Genomic DNA, 21735 nt, shown 5'->3' on the forward strand with positions numbered 1-21735 from the left:
ACAAGTCAGCAAAGCCAGGCCCAGAAGACTCAATACATCCAAAAACCAGCTAAGTCCAGAGCTCTGGACAAAGCACATACTCTCATGTTTTAAGCAGTGTGTGTATGAGTATAATGAATGTATGTGATCTTGAATTGAGTCACTGCAGACAAGGAGCTAAAGGATATGAAAAGAAAGGGCATTCCAGGAAAAGGAAACGATATTAATAAATATTAATCTGGTGAGTCATGATGACTTTAGTAATTTGTAGGAATTAAGCAAGGGAGTTAATGGGGGTAGGAAAGTGAGAAATAAGGTTAGAAAGGTAGGCAGAGGCCTGATCATGAAGAATCTTGTGTGGCTTGTAAAAGCGTTTAGACATTATTCTCTTATAAACAACAGGGATCACTATCAAGTTTTAACCCTGGTACAGGTAGTCAGATAGGCATGAGTGAGCAGGAAAGGGCTCCCCTCCCCACTAGGAATGTCAGATGATGGTTTGGCAATTATCACACTGCCTCTCTAAAAGTGATAAGCTGGCAGCTGGTACCAGGGAGAAGCCATTTCCTGATGGTCCACACCTGTTGCACTAAAGTGTTAATTGAATGCAGGCACCAGGGAGAAGCAATTTCCTGGGTGTGTGCAGTGAGAGACAAAATGTCAGAGTACATACTTTCCGGGGGCACCCCACCAGAAAAGAGAAGAAAGTCTCAGATGGGCATGCGTACAACATCCTAAACACAGTGTGTGTGCTCACTTCCCAAAAATAAGGAGGGCACTGTACTTGTGGGCAACCCACCCTAAGGAAAGAATCATGGGGAAGGAGACAGCCTCTAAAGTCCTAGGATCAACGTTAAACACCTCACTTGACCTCGGTGTCCGCTTGGGTCTCTTCCAAGCATGCTTTCCTTTCTTTCCTGTTCTAAAGCCTTTCTAAATAAACTTCCACTCCTGCTTTGAATCTTCCCTTGGACTCTTTTTCTGTCTTATGCCCCTCAGTCAAATTCTTTCTCCTGAGGAGGCAAAAATTGAGATTCCTGTAGACCTGTACAGATTCACCACTGGTAACTCGGATACTCTCCACCGGTAACAAACCCATTAGTAAAATGATCAGATCTACATTTTTTGAAGATTATCTTGAAGATTAGCTTGAAACTATTCAAAACTGATGGCAAGAAGACACCTAGGAGACAATTTCAATAATCCTAGTGATGACTACCTCAACTGAAAGGCAAAAACAATGAGGGATAAAGAAAAGGCATTTTGACCAGGTGTCGTGGCTCACGCCTATAATCTCAGCACTTTGGGAAGCAGAAGCTGGTGGATCACCTGAGGTCAGGAGTTCAAGACCAGCCTGGTCAACATGGCAAAGCCCTATCTCTACTAAAAATATAAAAAATTAGCCAGGTGTGATGGTGCACACCTATAATCCCAGCTACTCAGGAGGCTGAGGCAGGATAATTGCTTGAACCCAGGAGGTGGAGGTTAAAGTGAGCCAAGATCACGCCACTGCACTCTAGCCTGGGTGACAGAACAAGACTCCATCTCAAAAAAAAAAAAAAGAATAAATTACTTCAGTTTTACACATAATAAGTTTTAAGCAATAATGTGACACCTAAATAGCTAATCATGTGCAAATATGAGAAATTCCAGAGTAAACAAAAGTTTATTTTTCTCACTGCAGGACTTTTCAGTTCCTTTACTATGCTATATCTCATAAATGCAATATGCAGTGTTTACCAAACTCATTGGAACGAGAATATTTTTTCTCCAGGCCTCCTATTAGCATTTCTTGGGACAATGGGATTCCTTGCAAAGTTATTTGGAAAATGTTATTCCAGAAGTTTTCAACTGTCTTTAGGTTACAGAAGAGTAAAGAATTTATTGAACTGACTCAAAAATAATTAGGAAACAGACTAAAAAATGAACTTGAATAATCACTAAGGTCTAAAAAATGTCTTTGCATGGCTTCGGTACTAAAGTTCTATTAAGAGGAGGTAAGAATGGGAAAATCTGACAAGCATTAAATACCCCTACAAAAGTGAAAAAGATGAGGAGGTTGCTAAAAAGGTCAACTCTATCCAAAAATAAAGGAGGGGAATAGTGCTAATGATGCGGGAATTGTGTTAACAGCCAGCCAGACACATACATTAGGAAAGGCTAGAACTGTTCCCTCCTCCTCTGCCTAAAAAACAATGGCCTTGGAACAAGCTATCTTTGTTCGGGGAGGAATCTCTGCAGAGCTCCCCCTTAGTTATGTAAATACAGGCAAGCCTCCTACTGCTCAGGGAGGCGGGGGGAACAAAGCAAAGGAGGCCTTGGTGAGTGGAGGTTGACTCCTGACAGTCTCCTTGCCAGGCTGAGCCAGCTCTAGGCTGGAAGTTGACTAATTTGTGGGAAAATTCAAGAGCCTTGAAGGAGGAAAAATACTGGGGATCCTAAATGCTCCTCTGAGACTGGAGGTTGGTACCCTGTAAGGGATGAATGAGGAGTACGTGACCCAAGCTTGCTGACAGAATACAAGGAGCCGCTGAACAGAATTCATCACAAAGCTAGGGAGACAGGGCCTGGCCAGGCTCAAGGCAAAAGCTAAAATGCTATAGGGATGAAGGAAAGTGGTGTGGGCAGGATGGGGTTGAGAAGGGCTGAAAATACAAGGGCATTGCTAGCATCAGAAAACTAAAGCTCTCCCAGAACCAGTCCTGTGCAACTGCACCACACTAGAAGACAAAGAGATCAAGTTCCTGTGAGGCTTTGAAGCAAGGCTGATTTAAGCCTCACTGACTATGTAAAGCCCAGAGATTTCTGGATAATTTGGGTGGGAAATACTTCGAGAGAAATGTCAAACTTGTTTTATGTCAAACAAGTAACTAAAAAGATTTACACACTAAGATGATTCTTCTTGTTTACATATGTGTATATTAAAACATGTTTCCAGGTGTTGATTAATGTGTATGCACTAGGTAGTAAGGATCTTTCAAGCCATGCCAAGGCGAGGTCCCTGGGGCCACCTGTAGCCAATGAAGGCTCGGGAGCCTTTTCTTGGGAGGTTTTTCTCATGACAGGGAAAGCCAGGCAGAGTTTCACGAGGATAGACAGGTAGAAGTAAACGACTGCAGGCTCTCAAGTAGCTTGTTGTGTTGCCTGTGGTGACCTAAACCTCAAGATCTATGATATTTCTGGAATCAATGGTAAGGAAAAGAAAGCATTGACTATGAAGCTGGGACGGTACTTCTATTTAATTATTTACATGCTGCAAAATAGGTTCTGGGACTTTGTCTTCATATCTCCTCTTCAGCATATGATAGAAGATGTAGAGGCTAACAAATGGTCTCCAAATTGCCTGGAACTTTCGTGATAAAGGTTAACATATCTGTAAACCTGAAATCATTCAAGTGGTGAAACACAGTGAATCACTTAGATTTATCTTACTCTTGGTTAGGAAAATAATGAAAACTGGCTCAAAAAAGAGAAAAGGAGGAAATGTATTGGTTCATGGCATGGAAAAACCTATAGATATGTATTTAGCTCTGGGCACAGCCTGATTCCCACTTTGCATGATGTCACTAGGTTCATCTTCAACTCTATTCCCTCTGAAATGGGTCCATTTTGAAACTCCATGTGGTACCCAGATGGCTATAGCTCCACCAAGCCTCAGACTCACATCTACAGTCTACTGTATCAGGAAGAGAGAAAAATAAAACTGCCCTTGCAAATGCTTTTTGGTCCCAACTGAGTGACTCACCCATTCCTGAACCATCACTATGTGTTCAAAGGCATGGGATATAATTGATTAAACCATCCAAACTCTGTAAGAAAGAGGAAAGGATGGTTTTTCAAAGGAGATCCACGGCCACAGAAGGAAAGAGAAAAGATGGCTGTGCAAAATAAAACAGAAGAGTAGTACACAACATTAGAAAGAGCGAAGTTTATTTCTTAATCTCACCCCCTCCAATATCGATATTTTTCTTGCACTTAATTCAAAATTCAACACTTATGTTTACCGACGAATCCCAAAACCATTAAAAATAATAATAGTGTTAATAATAGTAATGATAAGAGTACTTACCTTGGACCTAGACGCTCTGTTAAGCACTTGACATACATGATTTCATTTAATGCTCACCTAAACTCAATACATAGATGAGGAAACTGAAGCTCAAAGAAGTTACTTGCCCAAGACTGTATACTAATCAGGACCTTAACTGGAATCCAAACCAAGATCCAACTCAGAAATCATGTTTTGTTTTGTTTTTTAATTTTCTATTTTCACAGGTTTTGGGGGAACAGGGGTTACATGAGTAAGTTCTTTAGTGGTGATTTGTGAGATTTCGGTGCACCCATCACCCAAGCAGTATACACTGAACCCAATTTCTAGTGTTTTATCCCTCACTCCCCTTTTGCACTTTCCCGAGTCCCCAAAGTCCATTGTATCATTCTTAGGCCTTTGCATCCTCACAGCTTAGCTCCCACATGAGTGAGAATACACAATGTTTGGTTTTCCATTCCTGAGTTACTTCACTTAGAATAATAGTCTCCAGTTCCATCTGGGTTGCTGCAAATGCCATTAATTCATTCTTTTTTATGGCTGAGTAGTATTTCCTCATGTATGTATGTGTGTGTGTGTGTGTGTGTGTGTGTGTGTGTGTGTATACACACACATCACAATTTCTGTATCCACATTGACTGACGCTAATTGGGCATTGGGCTAATTCCACACTTTTTGCAATTGTGAACTGCTATAAACACGAGTGTGCAAGTATCTTTTGATATAAATAACTTCTTTTCCTCTGGCTAGATACCCAGTAGTAGTATTGCTGGATCAAGTGGTAGTTCTACTTTTGGTTGTTTAAGGAATCTCCACACTGTTTTCCATAGTGGTTGTACTAGTTTACATTCCCACCAGCAGTATAGAAGTGTTCCCTTTTCACCGCATCCAGGTGAACAGGTATTATTTTCTGATTTCTTGATTATGGCCATTTTTGCAGGAGTACATGTAGTATCCCATTGTGGTTTTCATTTGCATTTCCCTGATCATTAGTGATGGTGAGTATTTTTTACATGTTTGTTGGCCATTTGTTTGTTTTCTTTTGAGAACTGTCTACTCACGTCCTTAGCCCACGTTTTGATGGGATTGGTTTTACTCTTGCTAATTTGTTTGAGTTCCTTGTAGATTCTGGATATTAGTCCTTTGTTGGATGTGTAGACTGTGAAGAATTTCTCCTACTCTGTGGGTTGTCTGTTTACTCTGCTGACTGTTCCTTTTGCTGTGAAGAAGCTCTTTAGTTTAATTCTTAACTAAATGGCAACTCTCTCTACCCCTACCCCAATAATGTTCTTACCTGTATCACTGACTAACCCCTAAGCTGATGCTCTGACTTCCTTTTGACAGTGCCCGTCCTGAACCTGAACATGACGAAACTATCCTATTGCAATTCAAATCTACTGGAACTACCACTGGTCAGGTGTGGATACTCTTTGGTTTAGGAAAATACATAACTTTACACTTGCAAAGTGCTTTACAATACTTGAAACAACAGTGTGTCATGGGAAGCAAGCCCTTACACTCACCCAGAGCAAGGGTAAGGAGCTGACTTTAGTCACTCATCTGGACAGCGGCAACCTGACTTCCATTACTCTCTAGAAATGGTCTCGTTAAAGAAAAAATCCCATGTGCTTCTGCGCTGTAAATGTGCCAACAGACAGCTCAGTAGGAAACATTTCCAAAGAGCAATATAATCATAAAATGACAATTGAAACAGTTATGAAAAATTCTTTACATACAATATGGAAATGAACAAAGGTATAGATACTGTTATAATGTCAAAAATAATATGGTAATTTCTAATATTATTCTGGAGGGGAACATTTTAATTACTTTTCTTAAGCCAAAAAGTTAACTAACAAGATTTTACTTATTTTTGTTGCCAGAAAGCCAGAAAGAGGTTCCTTTTTTTCCAAAAGTAAGAAAGTAAATGGTTTTTCAAAACATAAACCCCCAACACGCCCCATTCCCCCATTCCCCCTCAGACCTCAGCAGTCTTAGACAAGAAATCTCCCTCTTTCAGAAGCCTTTTCAGTATTTATCAACCCTGAAGAGTAAGAGTCACATTTAACCTCAAGGCCTCTGCTGACTCTTAAATGAGTTCAAGTTACTAAACTCACTCCTCTTTCCTGTGTTATTTAAAAAGCATAGAAAGCGTTTCAAACTGTTTTAATTTTTCTTGATGTTGGTTGAGCTTGAAGTGAATTACTATTGAGTAAAGAGTTCAATACTAAGAATTAAAGGTAACACTGAAAGGCAGAACTATCATAAGCCCTTCTAGAGGACCCCAAATGGATGCTCTTCACCATCTCAACAAAACACAAGTTATCATTCATGTTAACATTGTTTCCAGGATTTTCTAAAAGAAAACACACTCATATCAAGCCTAAGATTCAAAATAAATTTCCTGAACCCCAAACAGAGGAAGAACGTGGACAAAGATTAGTGAGCAAACACTGCAATGAGAAAACAGGGAGGAGGGTGTAGCTAAGAATTGATTGCATGTGTATAGATGAGAATCTGTCAATCACATGACTATTTAGAGTTAATAACTTTAACCACCACTGGGATGCAGACTCATGCAGTATCCTAAATCGCTCCTTTCTTTCCCAAGTATAATTAGATGTCAAGTAACACATCACTTGTGTTTTTTAATTTTATAAATTCCTTTAAGTTCATCCTTTCCCTGACCATCCACATAGCAGTGAGACCCAAAACACAGACACTGGACAAGAAGAATAGGACTGAGAAGCCAGAGGCCTGAGCTCCAGATCTTGTTCCTCCTCCCAAGCAAGGAGACCCTGGAATCACTATCTAAGGACCTCCCCATGTCTTAGCTTCCTCATCTGAAGAATGTCTTCACAAGACTATTATGAGAATCGAATGAGGTCAGTAATACTAAGCACTTTGAAAACTTCAAAATGCTATAAAAACATTAGGTGCTGCTATTATAATTAATATATTCTTAGGCAAAAAGGTGCAAAATACACATGAATTTTAGATTCACCATTGTAGGAATTGAGGCAGACAGGAGAGCAGACATATTTTTCATTTTAAGTTAACAAAAAATTTATTTAAATCCTAAGAAATGAAGGAAAATAGCCTGTCCACAACCTGTTAAAATGTGTATTTTCATATCAGAAATTATTTTGTTGCTGAATTAACACTCTATTCACATTTTTTAAACTAAAAATTTTAAACTACATGAATTATTCCAGTTCCATCACTCACAAGCTAGGAACCATAAATGGGAAAAATAATAGTACTCACATATTAGAACTGATGTGATGATTCCCTCATTACATGCTAAGCACATGTTATGTGCTATTTTAATGTCTGCACTGTAGTACAATAGTAGAGAATCAGCTAGACCTAAGTTCAAACCACTGCTTCAGCCCCTAATAGATATACAATTTGGGATGTAGATTTTCTCCTCTATACAATGAAGAGAAAATGTAGTACCTACTTCCTAATGTTGTCAAAATAATTTTCAAAATTTTATCATGAAGGCTGGAAAGACTGCACATTTTAAGTGTTCAATAAGTGGTGGTATTGGCAGTTTTTACTTAGAGCATATAATCCTTAATAGTATTAGTACTGATAAACTATGAAATGATATCACAAATTATTTAACTTTCAGTGTTTTCTTAGATCATACAGTTCTAAAGAGATAGCTACTCCAATCTTGGCAGCAGCAAAACGTAAGTGACTACAATGCAGGTTCAAGTTCTAAACCACAATCTCAAGTTTAATTCTGTTTCAGATCTACCATTGCTAAAATATTTTAAGCAGTCAAAAATACATTTATCCTTAAGAAGCATACAGTTTATGTTTTCAAATTAAATTTTTTGTAGTATCAACTCTCCTACAAAGCCTCCATTGTCTAATCAATCTAGCATGCAATCTTATTCCACTAGAACACCATGCATTTTGAATTATTTATATATTTTTCCAATATTTATCAACACCATTTCTTGCAAATTTAAATGAAAAATAAATAGTTCCTTAATGAGATTTAAAAAATCAAAACTTTTTTCATTTTTCATTTCCCCAATTCATTTTCATTTTTCATTTCCCCTCTTGGTGAAAATAAAGGAAGATTTTTTTTTTAAGGTACAGGAGGAATAGGGGGATGGATAAAAGAAAAAGAAAACCAGAAATATCTCTGGTGTTTTTCAGGGCCAACAGCTTAGAGAAGTGTCCACCTCACCTGTGCTTCATGGCCACAGAATAATATGCTACCACCTCACTTACTAAGGGCTTGGCTTTTAGTTCCCTGTACTTTTTATCATCTTTTTTCCTCCATCACTTTTTGGACCTCAGGACAGTTAAATCATAGCTTTCCAGAGATTAAAGGAATCTTAGAAACCACATTCTTATCCCCCCTTCCCGTTGTACAGCCTTGCAAGCTTGAAGGCAGCCTGATGCCAGAGAAGGCTGGTGACTTCTAGATCACAAAATGACCCTGGGTTAAGACCAGAGAGAGAACCCAGGCCTTTCCCTTCCCGAGGTAGAGTGGTTTCCCCATATGTGCTGTATTTCAGCATCTAATTTCCTATATTACTGTCTCAAGTTTATACTGTTTAGCAAAAAGCAATCCATTGGTTTTTATTTTCTAAACAAAATATTACATCTCAGAGATCAAAAAAAGTATCACTGTCAAACAGTTTTTTGATAAGACACTAGCACCTGAATTACAAGAGCAAGGACAAACTTCTCAATAGCATTCGTTTTTTCCTTATCATACGCTTATTTTCATAATGCAATTACATCAGCATGGGCCGAAGTCCCATCGCCTTAATTACCTGACTCTTTTATGGCTAGTTACTTGTGAGAGTTTATGTTCATTCACTTCATAATAAATGATCATAATTTTTAAAGGATGATTTTTCACTTATTATACACATTTTCAGTGTGCATACAATAACAGTAAATATTAAAACAATTTCCATGTGAAAAATGTCCCTGAAATCCAACAATTATCTGCTGAAATCCAAGCAACAGAAATTATTCAACAATCTCAAACACTTGTGATTCATGTCTTCTCTGCGTCACCTAATCAAGTGTCAAAATAGAGAAAAAAACAGCAGAACGTTCTCAACTTCCAAAAATTAGGAGCTTTCAAATATAGAGAAGACTGGAGGAAAAGGATACTGGTCCTTACCCCTGAGCGCCCAGTGATCAATCTAAAGGGCAGATAATAGTCACCCTACCCTCTGAGGTGACTAGCAGAAAAAAATTACCTCTGGAGAAAAGATTCCCTCCCCCTACACTACTTTAATTACAAAATAATATTCATCCCATTTGGAAAGTTGATGCCAATTTTTTTGTTGTTGTTTTATGTGTATATTTTCTGTTTGCTTTTGCTAAGCCATCTACATGTGAAATTTAACTATATAATACAGAATTACAAAAACCACTTAAGTTACATGCCCTACTTCAAGATTTAAAACAATTTACTTAAATGTTCTCCAGTTAAAAAGTAATATTAAAAACAAAGTATAATTACCTTTCCAAAGTCACGAACATCAAACAGGTCAAATGCCTCGAAGAGTTCACTTTTCCTCATTCCAAACGTCTCACAGCAGGCCGTGAGAAATGTCCTTATGTTCTTCAAACACAGAAACTGAGGAATGGGAAAGAGCTGTTAGCATAGAGTTAATTATTCTGAAAGTTATCTATCCTCTGTAACACTCAGACTGCTCTAAAAATGACAAGAAAGCATCAAGCAGCCTTGAGGTTGCTTTTCAACTACTCATTCAGCAGTACTGACAGAGCATGCAGTCTGTCTCAGGCACAGGTGACACAGCTGTGACCAAGGCAATTTCTACCCTCATGAAATTTATATTCTAATACGAAAAGGCAGACAAACAGAGGAATAAACACAAAAAAGCAAGTATTTTTACTTTCATATGGTGATAAGCGCAATAGGGAAAAATAAAGCCTGGAGGAAGGATCAGGAGAGCTTGTGGGGCTGGGTGGGGGGACTTAAGCAGGATGGTTAGAGAAGGTCTCACACAGAAGAGGACGGCGGAGCAGAGATCTGAGGTGCAAAGGGAGCAAGCCACGCAGAACCGCAGCACGCAAGAGCCTAGCCTAAAGAAGCATCCCTTACCAAGGCCCTGGCACAGAGGCCTCTCAGCATGTCTGAGAAAGGGGTCAATGCAGCAAGGCAGAGTGAGCAGCAGGGGAAACAGGAGGAGAGATGGAAAGCTAACGGGGTCAGATGATGAAGATCCTTATTGGGGAGCTTTTACTCTGACTGATATGGGAGTACACCTGAAGGCCTTGGGCCAAAAGAAGGACATAATCTGATGGTTTAAAAAGGTCTTTTGGGTTGCTGTGCTGGATACAGAATGAAAGGGACCAGAGCAAGGATAGAGGCAGGAAAACCAAACAGAAAGCTCTTACAATAACCTAGGTGAGAGGCAGCTGTGGGAAGACCAGAGTGTGGTCACATTTTGTCTGTGTTAAATCTGATATGCCTAAGTTCAGCTTCTGATATGCCTAAGGTCAGTCATCCAATAAGTGTGGGGTCCAGGGGATACATGTGTACTTCACACAGAAAAATGAGGAGGCGCTCACAAAGGAGGCTAAGAGTGACCAGTGGGGAAGCAGGAAAACCAGAAGATAAGCCTTTCCTGAACCCATGTAAAGAGAGTGTTTCTAGATGAAGGGAGTGAAAAACTATGTTAGATGCTGCAGATGGCCAAATAAGATTTAGACCAAGTGCTGCCCATGGACTCTGGCAGTGTGAAAGTCATGGGTACCTTGACAAAAGCAGGTTCTATATAAAGGACTAGGGTGAAAGGCTTCTTGGAGTTGGTTTCAGAGACAGAAAAGAGGAAGTGAAGATAGAATATAGACAGCTGAGTTTTGCTGTAGAGGAGAACAGAGAATGGTCAAGAGTTTTAAGAAACAGCAGATGAAGTCGTGACATGTTTCTGTTTTGAAGGGAATAACTTGATGGGTGGGGGTGAAGTTGGTCACAAAGGAGAGAGGGACAATTCCCCAAATGTAGTCCTGATTAGGCAAAGTAGTGAGAGATTAAGAGTTCAAGTGCAGAAGCTGACCTTAGAGAAGAGCACGGTCAGCTCATTCACACTATAACAGGGACATAGGAGGGAAGGCAGAGGCTACTGACTGCCTAAAAAAACAAAAGTTAAAATTTGCTTTTAGTATCTAAAAGGCTCACATGCACCTAGACAAAATACACACATATCCTAAAAGTGAATTAATTCTTTTTGGAAATATTAGCTGCAGTGGCATATACATGAAAACTTTAAATAAATGCAGCTTATTATGTAAGTTATACCAAAATAAAGTTTAAAAAAAATGGAAAAAACCTACTAACCATCAAAAAGTGAGCAACATATTAGCTAATTATTGTATCTTTGCTTTTTTAAAAGTGTTGCTAATGTTTTATTTCATTGTTTTGTTTATCTTGATTTTTTTTTTTTTTGAGACGGAGTTTCACTCTTGTTACCCAGGCTGGAGTGCAATGGCACGATCTCGGCTCACCGCAACCTTCGCCTCCTGGGTTCAGGCAGTTCTCCTGCCTCAACCTCCTGAGTAGCTGGGATTACAGGCACATGCCACCATGCCCAGCTAATGTTTTGTATTTTTAGTAGAGACAGGGTTTCACCATGTTAACCAGGATGGTCTCGATCTCTTGACCTCGTGATCCACCTGCCTCGGCCTCCCAAAGTGCTGGAATTACAGGTTTGAGTCACCGCGCCCGGCGCCTTTTTTTTTTAATTTGCAAAAAGCATATCTTTTTTACTTCACCTATTAATACATTTGAAACATTCAGATTATTAATAGTCTTAACTTAGACACACTACCTTTTACAGGAATGATTCTCAGAAGCTTAAATATTTCAGGAGGGATTAAAACCACAAGGGAAGCATCATAAACCCTTTGAAACACAAAAGCATCAGCTAATCAGCACATGAAGATACTGCTTTCACTTTAAAAAATTTATAAGAGACCTTTAAGACACAGAATCACTCTGCATGTAACTCTTCCACATAGAATTGCTTATTTACAGATTAAAAGCCCTGCATTCTGCCAAGACAGATAACAATTACTCTCTTGGGGATTATGCAACTGCTCTCTTGCAATATCATTTACATAATTAAGTGCCCAGCTCATAGCTCACAAAGGAACAAAGTATAATTGTACATGCCACCCTCTGAAGGTTTCTCACCAAACTCATAAACATTCCCCACCTATAGGGAAAGCTGCAGAAGGCTTCCGCTAAAGTGCTTTGATCACTAATCCAGAAAAGCAAGTATTATTACTAAAAGTTAAAATATGAAATATTGCACGCACAGAAGATTTAAAAAGAGGCCTTCCCCTCACTTCTGGAATTCATCTTAAACTTACTCTTCCCTTAACTAGTTCAATTCTACTAAATTCCACAAATGTTTACTGAATTTGAAAGTCACTAATATACTCTCACTTTTCCAGGCAATCCTCAAATTTGGTCACCACTTTATTTATGTATTTTTCAGTCAACAGTTTTTGAATACCTACAACATTACAGACAACAGAAATGTTAAAAATAAAGACAAAGCTCTTCTTCTCTATTAAATTTATCAGGAGATTTTCCCAGTGCTCCAAAATTTGGCTAACACTAGGCTCAGACTTCACTCAATGCTCACAAGTGTTTGGCTCTGTGCACATACAGGAAGAGAGTTGAGGGATGGAGGAAGTGAGCCTGCCAGCAGTCCACTCCAGGATTTTGGTTTGTTTTTACCATACTGATTTTTTTCTAGTTTATTTATTTTTTTAATTTCAGAACAAAACTTGAAAGAATAATACAATGAACATTCCATCTATGCAACAATTGCAACATAGTGCCATATATGCTTTTGCATGCATATCCCTTATATATTTATAAAATTTATTTTGTTGAACTATTTGAAAATGAATTACAGATAGTCCTTGACTCCTATATACTCTGACTCTACATGCATCTCCTAGGAATAAGAACATTTTCCTTCACGTCAACAATACCATTATACCTAAGAAAATTAATAATTTCATATTATCTAATATCCATTCCACATTCAAATTTCCTCAACTGCCCATTTTTTGTACTATTTTTCCCCCCAGTCTAGGATCCAATCATGTTTTAACCACTGCGTGTCGCTGTTTTATCTTTGTAGTATCATTTAATCTAAAAATCCTGTTGCCTTTATTCTTCTTTAATGACTAAGAGTCCAGGCTGGTAGTCTTACAATATGTCCCAAATTCTGCACTTGTTTGATTGTTTCTTCATGGTATTATTAAACCTATTATTCTTTCACTTGTATTTCCTGTGAACTGAAGGCTAAATCTAGATTCAAATTAAATGATTTTGATAAAAGTACTTGATACTGTGAACTTCATATTTGATCACCTCAGAAGACACAAAATGTTAGGCTATCCCATTGTTACTGATGCTAAACTCAATCATTTGGTTAAAATGGTTACTGCCCATCTCTCCACTGTAAAGGTACACGTCCCCCCTTTATACCAGTAAGTAACCCAGGGGCAAAGATGGGGTATCATGTGGCTGTCCTATTTCCCAATAATTTTTCACAATGGGATTAGCATCCCTTGATCATCCTTGCTTCAATTATTCCACATGAGATTTTAAAACGTGATTTTTCTAATTCTATCATTCTTTTATTATTTATTCCCAAGTATTCTTTTATAAAAAAAAGAGAAAATAAAGAAAAAAGACCTTCCCCTAACCCTCCATTTTTTCTATTTGTGTAATAATCTATTGCCATCATTATTTTCTTAATGCTCTTCTTGTCCCAAGTTTGGCCCCGGGGGGCCCCTTCAAATTGGTTCATGTTTCCTTTTGGCATAATTAATCATTACATCAATCTTTGTTTTATTGCTTTCTTATATGAACTTGTCCCAGGCCCATCTCACATTTCGCTGCCGTAGTTCTGGAATCAGCCATTTCTCCAAGTAAGTCTTATTTTCATTTATAAAATGAAGAGTATTTGGAAACCAGCCTGAACACCACACTGCTCCTAGATTACAAGAGCCAATTCCACAAGAAGAACCAATACCTCCACCATTTGCTTAAGCGATATATCACTTGCAACAGAAAGGCTAATACACATAGGATTGGCCTAACTGTCCTCTAATGTTCCTCTTAGAAAATCCTATAATTTTCTTTGTGGACTGCATAATAAGCCAACTCTTATCTCACTGTGTTCAGACAAAAAGAAACTTGAGATAACTGAAGAAAACTGATGAATGATTTTATGGCTGGAGATGGAACTGGTGTTTTTGGCACAACATTACTTGAGTATAAATTGTTGGGTTTTTTCCCAGTCTGTTCATTCTTTGAGATCAGAAGCTATCTGCTAGACCTTTGAATCATCTGAAGCAGCTTCAAATGTATTGCCTTCAGAGATAGCTTATGAATCACAAGGGCAAATCCACCTCACTGTTTCATAACCAAACCTATTTTTGACAAAAAAAAAAAAAAACTGTACAACTTTGCTAAATCATCTAACTTACTTACATGAGTTAACTTCAGAATCTGTGAAAATTTCAGTACTTAGAATTAAGTAACTTAGCTGACTTAGTAAAATATTTACTTGCACCAAAAAACCATTCTTCTCCTTGGACTTACCTCACAGACCCTACACACAGACACACAGACACACAGACACACACACACACACGTGTGTGCGCACATGCGTGCACTGACACTCATGTGCCCAATTCTACCACTGGTCCTGGTGGTGTCAGAGAGAATGTACCTTCGTGGGGTCTTGCAGAAGCTGTCTTCATTTTCCCACTAGAAATGATCTTCCCAGGTGGAAGCAATTTGTTTACCTGAAATTTTAAAGGGAGTGGTAACCAGCTATCTGAGCCAGACAGTATTTTAAACATGAGCCAACCCTATCTTCCAATATAGTTATAATGTTTTCTTTCTTTTAATCTTTTTATTAATTGCATTTTAGGTTTTGGGGTACATGTGAAGAACATGCAAGATTGTTGCATAGGTACACACATGGCAGTGGGAAAACATTCAAGGCCGGCACGGTGGCTCACACCTGTAATCCGAGCACTTTGGGAGGCCGAAGCGGGCAGATCACGAGGTGAAGAGACCAAAACCATCTTTTTAGTAGAAACCCTGTCTCTACTAAAAATACAAAAATTAGCTGTGCATGGTGGCACGTGCCTACAGTCCCAGCTAGACAGGAAGCTGAGGCAGGAGAATCGCTTGAACCCAGGAGGGGCAAGTTGCAGTGAGTCGAGATTGCACCACTGCACTCCAGCCTGGGCGACACAGCATGCATGACTCCATCTCAAAAACAAAAAACAAAAAACAAAAAAACATTCAAATGCTCCTTGAGAGCCCTAGACCACCAGGGAGCAGCTTTCTTGAATAACTGATATATGAGGTAAGAAAGGACGAGTGGGAGTCACCTACACAAAGAGAAGGAGTGGTTGGTGTTCAGAAGGCAGAAAGGCAATTTCCAGACTTGGAGTGAGAGGGTGCTCCAGGTAAATGGCAAAGCACATGCATGAAAGCATGGACCACATGGGGCAGCGGAAGTGGTTGAGATGGACACTTCTCTGGACAAGAGCACTGACAGAGGAACAGGAGAGGGGAGCTGGGATTTCCATGGCATGCCAAAGGGATCTGGGCTTTATCCTAAAGAAGGGATGAGGTTAAAAGGTCTTAATCAGGAAACTGGAGGCCACACATGGTGGCTCACGCCTGTAATATCAACACTTCAGGAGGCCGAAGTGGGCAGATCACCTTAGGTCAGGAGTTTCAGACCATCCTGGCCAACATGGCAAAGCCTCAACTCTACTAAAAATACAAAAATTAGCCAGGTGTGGTGGTGCAAGCCTGTAGTGCCAGCTACTGGGGAGGCTAAGGCACAAGAACTGCTTGATCTTGGGTGGTGGAAGTTGCAGTGAACTGAGATCATGCCATTGCACTCCAACCTGGGCAACAAAGCGAGACTCTGTCTCAAAAAAAAAAAAAAAAAAAAAAAAGTGGAATACTCAGCTTGGTGCTTTATGATTATTAGTGTTGTAGTGATGCTGAAGTGCTTGCTATGTGCCAAACCATATACTAAATGTTCATGCCATTCAATCCTCACAACAATTCAATCAGAAAAGCTTTATTTTTTTTTAATACATACTGAGGCTTAGAGATTTACCAACGTTTACATAACTGCTTTTGCCAAAGTAATAAAGTCAGGATTCAAATCCAGACATCCTGGCTACAGAGCCTATATCCTTAACTACTATGTAATACTAACTCCATTTTTGCAGCATATAGAACTAAATGTTTTTCTTCTTACTAGAGAGATGACGTGGCAATAGGTAGACAAGACAAGGACAATCAGGACATCATTATATAATTTAATAAGAAATGATGAGTTATAGTCTCCAACAGTAGAAGGAGAAATGGAAGGAACTCTAGGAGACTACATGGAAAAGAAATATTTGGTAATTGATTGTGCGTGTGTGGGGAAGCAGTGGGAGAGAAAACAGAAGACCTCAGAATTATAACCGTGCCTCTCTCTGCCTTGGGCACTGGATAGTCAGCAGGGCATTCACTGAAAATGATAACTTAGCAAGTTGGGGAACATAGTGTGTGAAAAGGAGGTCAAAGAGTCAGTTAATTCTGGTCTTCATATATGCAAGCTCCCAGTAATTAGACGCTGCCTAGCCTCTCTCTCAGGTATACCCAGTGAAAAGTGATATATTCCAATAACAAAGCCACGTGTCTTCAACAATCATGCTTAGCCTCTCTGTCTCTTCAGAAAGGCAAGAATAGCTTGCGTATTCCAAGGTGATGAAGGAAAATGGTAGAAAAACACTCAATATTGATGCATGTAGCTTCTGAAGAAGAAAGTTTAACACCATCAAGGTCTAATACATCCGAATATTATACATCAGGCCAAACTCCTCCTCTCTCCCTCTCTAAAGGGCTCAGATCATCCTTTTTTTTTTAACTGGTAAGGAGGAAGAGGGGGAAGGAAAATAATAACACCAAGCTTTTCTCTTACTGGGGTTTTCTAAAATTAGGTGAGCTAAATCTTTTTTTTTTTTTTTTTTTTAAGAAACAGAGTCTCGCCCTGTTGCCAGGCGCCAGGCTGGAGTGCAATGGTGGGATCTCCACTCACTGCAACCTTCGCCTCCCAGGTTCAAGCAATTCTCCTGCCTCAGCCTCCCCAGTAGCTGGAACTACAGGTGCACACCACCACAGCCAGCTAATTTTTGTATTTTTAGAAGAGATGGGGTTTCACCATGTTGGCCAGGATGGTCTTGATTTCTTGACCTCATGATCCGCCTGCCTCGGCCTCCCAAAGTGCTGGGATTACAGGCGTGAGCCACCACGCCCAGCTAGGTAAGCTAAATCTTACATCTCCTTGAAATTTAATAACAGAAGAATAATTTTTATTTGAATGAGGACTTTGTCCTTTTCCCCTGTAAATCAGTGGGTCCCAACAGAAGGGGCATCACATCCTCATTCTAAGAAATCATATCTTCAGATGTCCCCTGAATTACACAATAAGTATGTTACACTTGGTAACAGTTCAGGACTGCACAATATGAAGCTTCAAATTATTTTCATACTGATGCTAATATCACAAGTAAATAACAACTCTGAAAAACATGCAGAGAAGAGATAAATGGAGAAGGGCTATTCTTTGGCTCAAATCTTACACGCAATTCACTAAACCAAAACCTCCCTATTCCCAGAAAATTAAAAGCCAATATTTTTGTTTTGATTATTGTCCAGCCCACAACTCATTTTTAATGGGTAAATTTTTAAGTCATTCATTCAAAAATACAGTAGTTTACCATTTAAAGTTAACAGGGGTTTTTTTTTTTTACAGTATTCAATGATAATACATTTTCATGAGTTATATGTAACTATATTGAAATGGCTAAGCTCATAAAAGCAGGGCTAAATTTTGATAACACATGCACCCTCTTTGCTCTGCAGCACTTGGCTCACACCTGTTATGGTAATAACTGTGCTTGACTCTAATATATCTGTCTGACCACCTAATGCCCTATGAAATAGTAAATATTTGAGAGTAAAGAAAACATCTATATCAGCTTTGTATCCCACAGCTTTTATAGCACATACATGTTTTCAAATAAACTGATGAAAGAATGCTGATGTAGTTTATTTCTAGGAAAAATTAAATGCAACCATTTCTTAGTAGTCAGGGAACTCAGTAAAATTTTACAATAGATTGCCATCATATCCTCTTACTTCAATGTTAATGTAGCAATGTGTCTTTTTTAAGTTACCTAAGAACATTGTTAGAAGTTATGTTAATATTTATAGATAATATCAATAAAGATTTTAAACTTTTAGGCAATTACATTCATAAGCATGATCTTCAGTCTGTGTTTCCTGCCTCTGGTGCTTGTTCAGTGGGAAGCTGCCAACTGATTTTTCAGGGGCCCTTGGACATTAGTCACCATAATGCACACACACACACACACAAGCCCTCTGCTGCTTTCAACAGCTCTTGTCCTCATAAGAGGGAGCACTGTACCCCTCTCCCCTGGCAGAAACTTAGACTTAGAAACTCAGTTTCAAAGGTTTTTCTGTCACAGAAAAACCCTGGACACAGAAAAGGAAAACAAGCAGAATCTATACTCTTCCTTTTGTATTTTTAGTCTATGAGCTGAAAAACTGAATACCTGGGAAGTACGGAGGTCCAAGTTAGCCTGAATCATCTATTTCACTAAGTTAATTAACCTGCTAATGAAAGTGGTGCACGTGACTGCCTTTAGTGAAAGAATGTAGCACTCAACTATTTTGTTAGCCAGAAAACAGCTAGCTCAAAGCAACAGAGATGAGGCCCAGTCTACAAAAAAAGGAAAAAAAAAGTTAAAAAGAATTAATAGCCGGGTGCGGTGGCTCAAGCCTGTAATCCCAGCACTTTGGGAGGCCGAGGCAGGTGGATCACAAGGTCAAGAGATCGAGACCATCCTGGTCAACATGGTGAAATCCCGTCTCTACTAAAACTACAAAAAATTAGCTGGGCATGGTGGCGTGTGCCTGTAGTCCCAGCTGCTCAGGAGGCTGAGGCAGGAGAATTGCTTGAACCCAGGAGGCGGAGGTTGCGGTGAGCCGAGATCGCGCCATTGCACTCCAGCCTGGGTAACAAGAGCGAAACTCCGTCTCCAAAAAAAAAAAAAAAAAAAAGAATTAATAAGACCTGGTATTTGATAGCACAACAGGGGACTATACTCAATAGTAATTAACTGTACATATTAAAATAACTAGAAGAGTACAATTGGATTGTTTGTATCACAAAGGATAAATGTTAGGGGGGACAGATACTCAATTTTCTATGAGGTGATTATTACACACTACTTGCCTGTACCAAAATAGCTCATGTACCCCATAAATATAAACACGTACTATGTATCCACAAAAATTAAAAATATTTGTGTGTGTGTGTGTGTGTGTGTGTGTGTGTGTGTGTGTGTGTTTTGAGACGGGGTCTTTCTTGCTCTATCACCCAGGCTGGATTGCAGTGGTGCAATCTCAGTTCACTGCAGCCTCAGTCTGATCTTGTGGGCTCAAGTGATCCTCCCACCTCAGCCTCTAGACTACCTTGCCTCACTAATTTATTTTTTTGTACAGATGAGGTCTCACTATGTTTCCCAGTTTGGCCTTGAACTCCTGGGCTCAAATTCTCCTCCCACCTCAACCTCCCAAAGAGCTGAAATTATAAGCATGAGCCACCATGCCTGGCCCAAAGAATTAAACAGTTTTTGAAATATAAAAATTTTAAAAAATATGACCCAATCTACATTCCCAAGAAAGCTTGCAAGGTTCTCCACTTAGGGTATGGAAAACAAGCGTTTCTTTCTGCAGATCCCATAAAAAAGTAATAGGGAACAGTAGCTAAAGTCAGGATTTTGATATCAGTGGAAATCGTGGTGGTTTAACAATAGTAAGGTCAATAGTAAAAACAGTGGAATAGAAGTAGTGGCAATAGCTGGACCAGCAGTGGTGCTGGCAGCAGCTGCTAACACAAGCATGGAGGGTGAGAAAGAGAATCTCACACTACCCATATGTGGGCTAGAAATGAACTGCCCTTCCAAGACAGAGGAGCGTCAGTACTGCACACCAGCCAGGAAAACAGCTCCCTGTGAAGTGGGGAACAAGAATCTCCATGCTGGCCTCACCCCAGGGGGAGGGGAGCTGGTGTTGTTCCTCATTAGAGCACAACACTCAAAATGAGGGAAAAGTCTGTGGTAACACATAAGTCCTATGCTTTAATTTCTTTTATCTTTTTGAGATGGAATATTTTTCCTTAACTGGATAATACTGCTTTATGACACGCTAATGGCAGACTACATTAGTTTACTAAATGAATTCTTCTGTTATGCTGTAATTTGAACTCTGCTCACTACAACTTATTTAAAAAGCACCAACAGTTTAAAAAAAAAAAAGGAAAAGAAAAATACAATTCAAAAACATTACATTTTAATTACCCATGAGTAAAGTAATAAGTAATTGGAAATCATCACTAGGAGAACACAGATAGTCAAGCATAACAAACCTACAGAAAGATAATTATCTCCAAATTAGGAGGTACATTTACCTGCCTACCCACCTCTTCATGTCTAAGTCTCTTCCTCCTTATTTAACCTGCCCTTGACTTGTAACAATACTTAACTGTATCAGGTAACTACCATTACAATTCCCATTTACGGATGAAGCCATCGGGGCACAGACGGGTAAAACAATTGGTCCTACGTCTCATAGCCAGTAAGTGATGGGGCAAGGTTCTATCCCAGGCTGCTGGCTCCCAAGTCCATGACTTCAACAACCATAATATTCTGGTCTCTTATATGACAGACTGTCCCAAATGAGGGAGCTGGGAGCTACAAGTTCTGTCCTGAAGGGGATGATAATCTTGTGAAGGAAAGAAACACATGAACAGGACATGTCAATCTCAGTGTAACACTAGGTTTAGTTCCAGTGAAGGGAGGTAGATTCGGCTTCATATCTCCAAGGAAGCGGCTGAACTGAACATCCAACTACGAACAAAAAGGTTATGAGAAACAGTATGGTGAGAAGCAAGGGGACTAGCACAAGCAAAGGCCTGGCCAAAATTTTGGAGGAAATGCAGCAGTTCAACTGGAAGTCAGAATTAATTTATCTGAGAAGGTAATGCCTCACAGCAATGACCGCATCCTACAAACAACTTATAGCACTGACACATGTCCCAAGCATGACACTAAGAACCTGCCTTGGAGTATCTCAGTTAATACACATAACCCAATGAATAAGACGCCATCATTCCATTCTACCCATAATGAAATTGAGATGCCACAAATAATCCAAAGCTATGGTAGCTAACAAGTGTAGAGACAAATCCAACTCTCCTACCGGCACTCCTCCCTGCCATTATGAGGCCTCTTGGGGAGGAGGTTCTACAGCAGCCTTAGGACTGGACTGCGAGCACCTGCCATTTATCCAGACCTGTGTTCCACTCTAAGGAATGCCTGGCATGACACCACACCTCAGGAAAACATACTACAACCAACTTAACTTGTTGGAACAAACAAAGTTGAGGACTTCCTCTATTTGGTTTTACCCCCAAAGCTTTAAGAAATCTAAGAGGATGACTGAGCTAAGATGGGTTCTGTATAGTGGGTAGTTTCCAAAACAGCTCTTCTCTTCC

General features: G+C 39.4%; 1 protein-coding gene across 2 annotated transcripts in view; it reads right to left on the reverse strand.

Moving 5' to 3' along the window:
* VAV3 (vav guanine nucleotide exchange factor 3) overlaps positions 1-21735 on the reverse strand; it is a 391549-nt gene that overhangs the window by 291290 nt on the left and 78524 nt on the right. For both annotated transcript variants that reach the window (XM_032262870.1, XM_032262869.1), the window contains exon 2: positions 9534-9650. In XM_032262870.1, the coding sequence (XP_032118761.1) occupies positions 9534-9650 (117 nt within the window). The remainder of the gene's footprint in view (positions 1-9533; positions 9651-21735) is intronic.

Source organism: Sapajus apella, unplaced genomic scaffold (assembly GCF_009761245.1).
Source record: "Sapajus apella isolate SASKATOON/1434 unplaced genomic scaffold, GSC_monkey_1.0 scaffold131, whole genome shotgun sequence".
Classification (NCBI taxonomy): domain Eukaryota; kingdom Metazoa; phylum Chordata; class Mammalia; order Primates; family Cebidae; genus Sapajus; species Sapajus apella.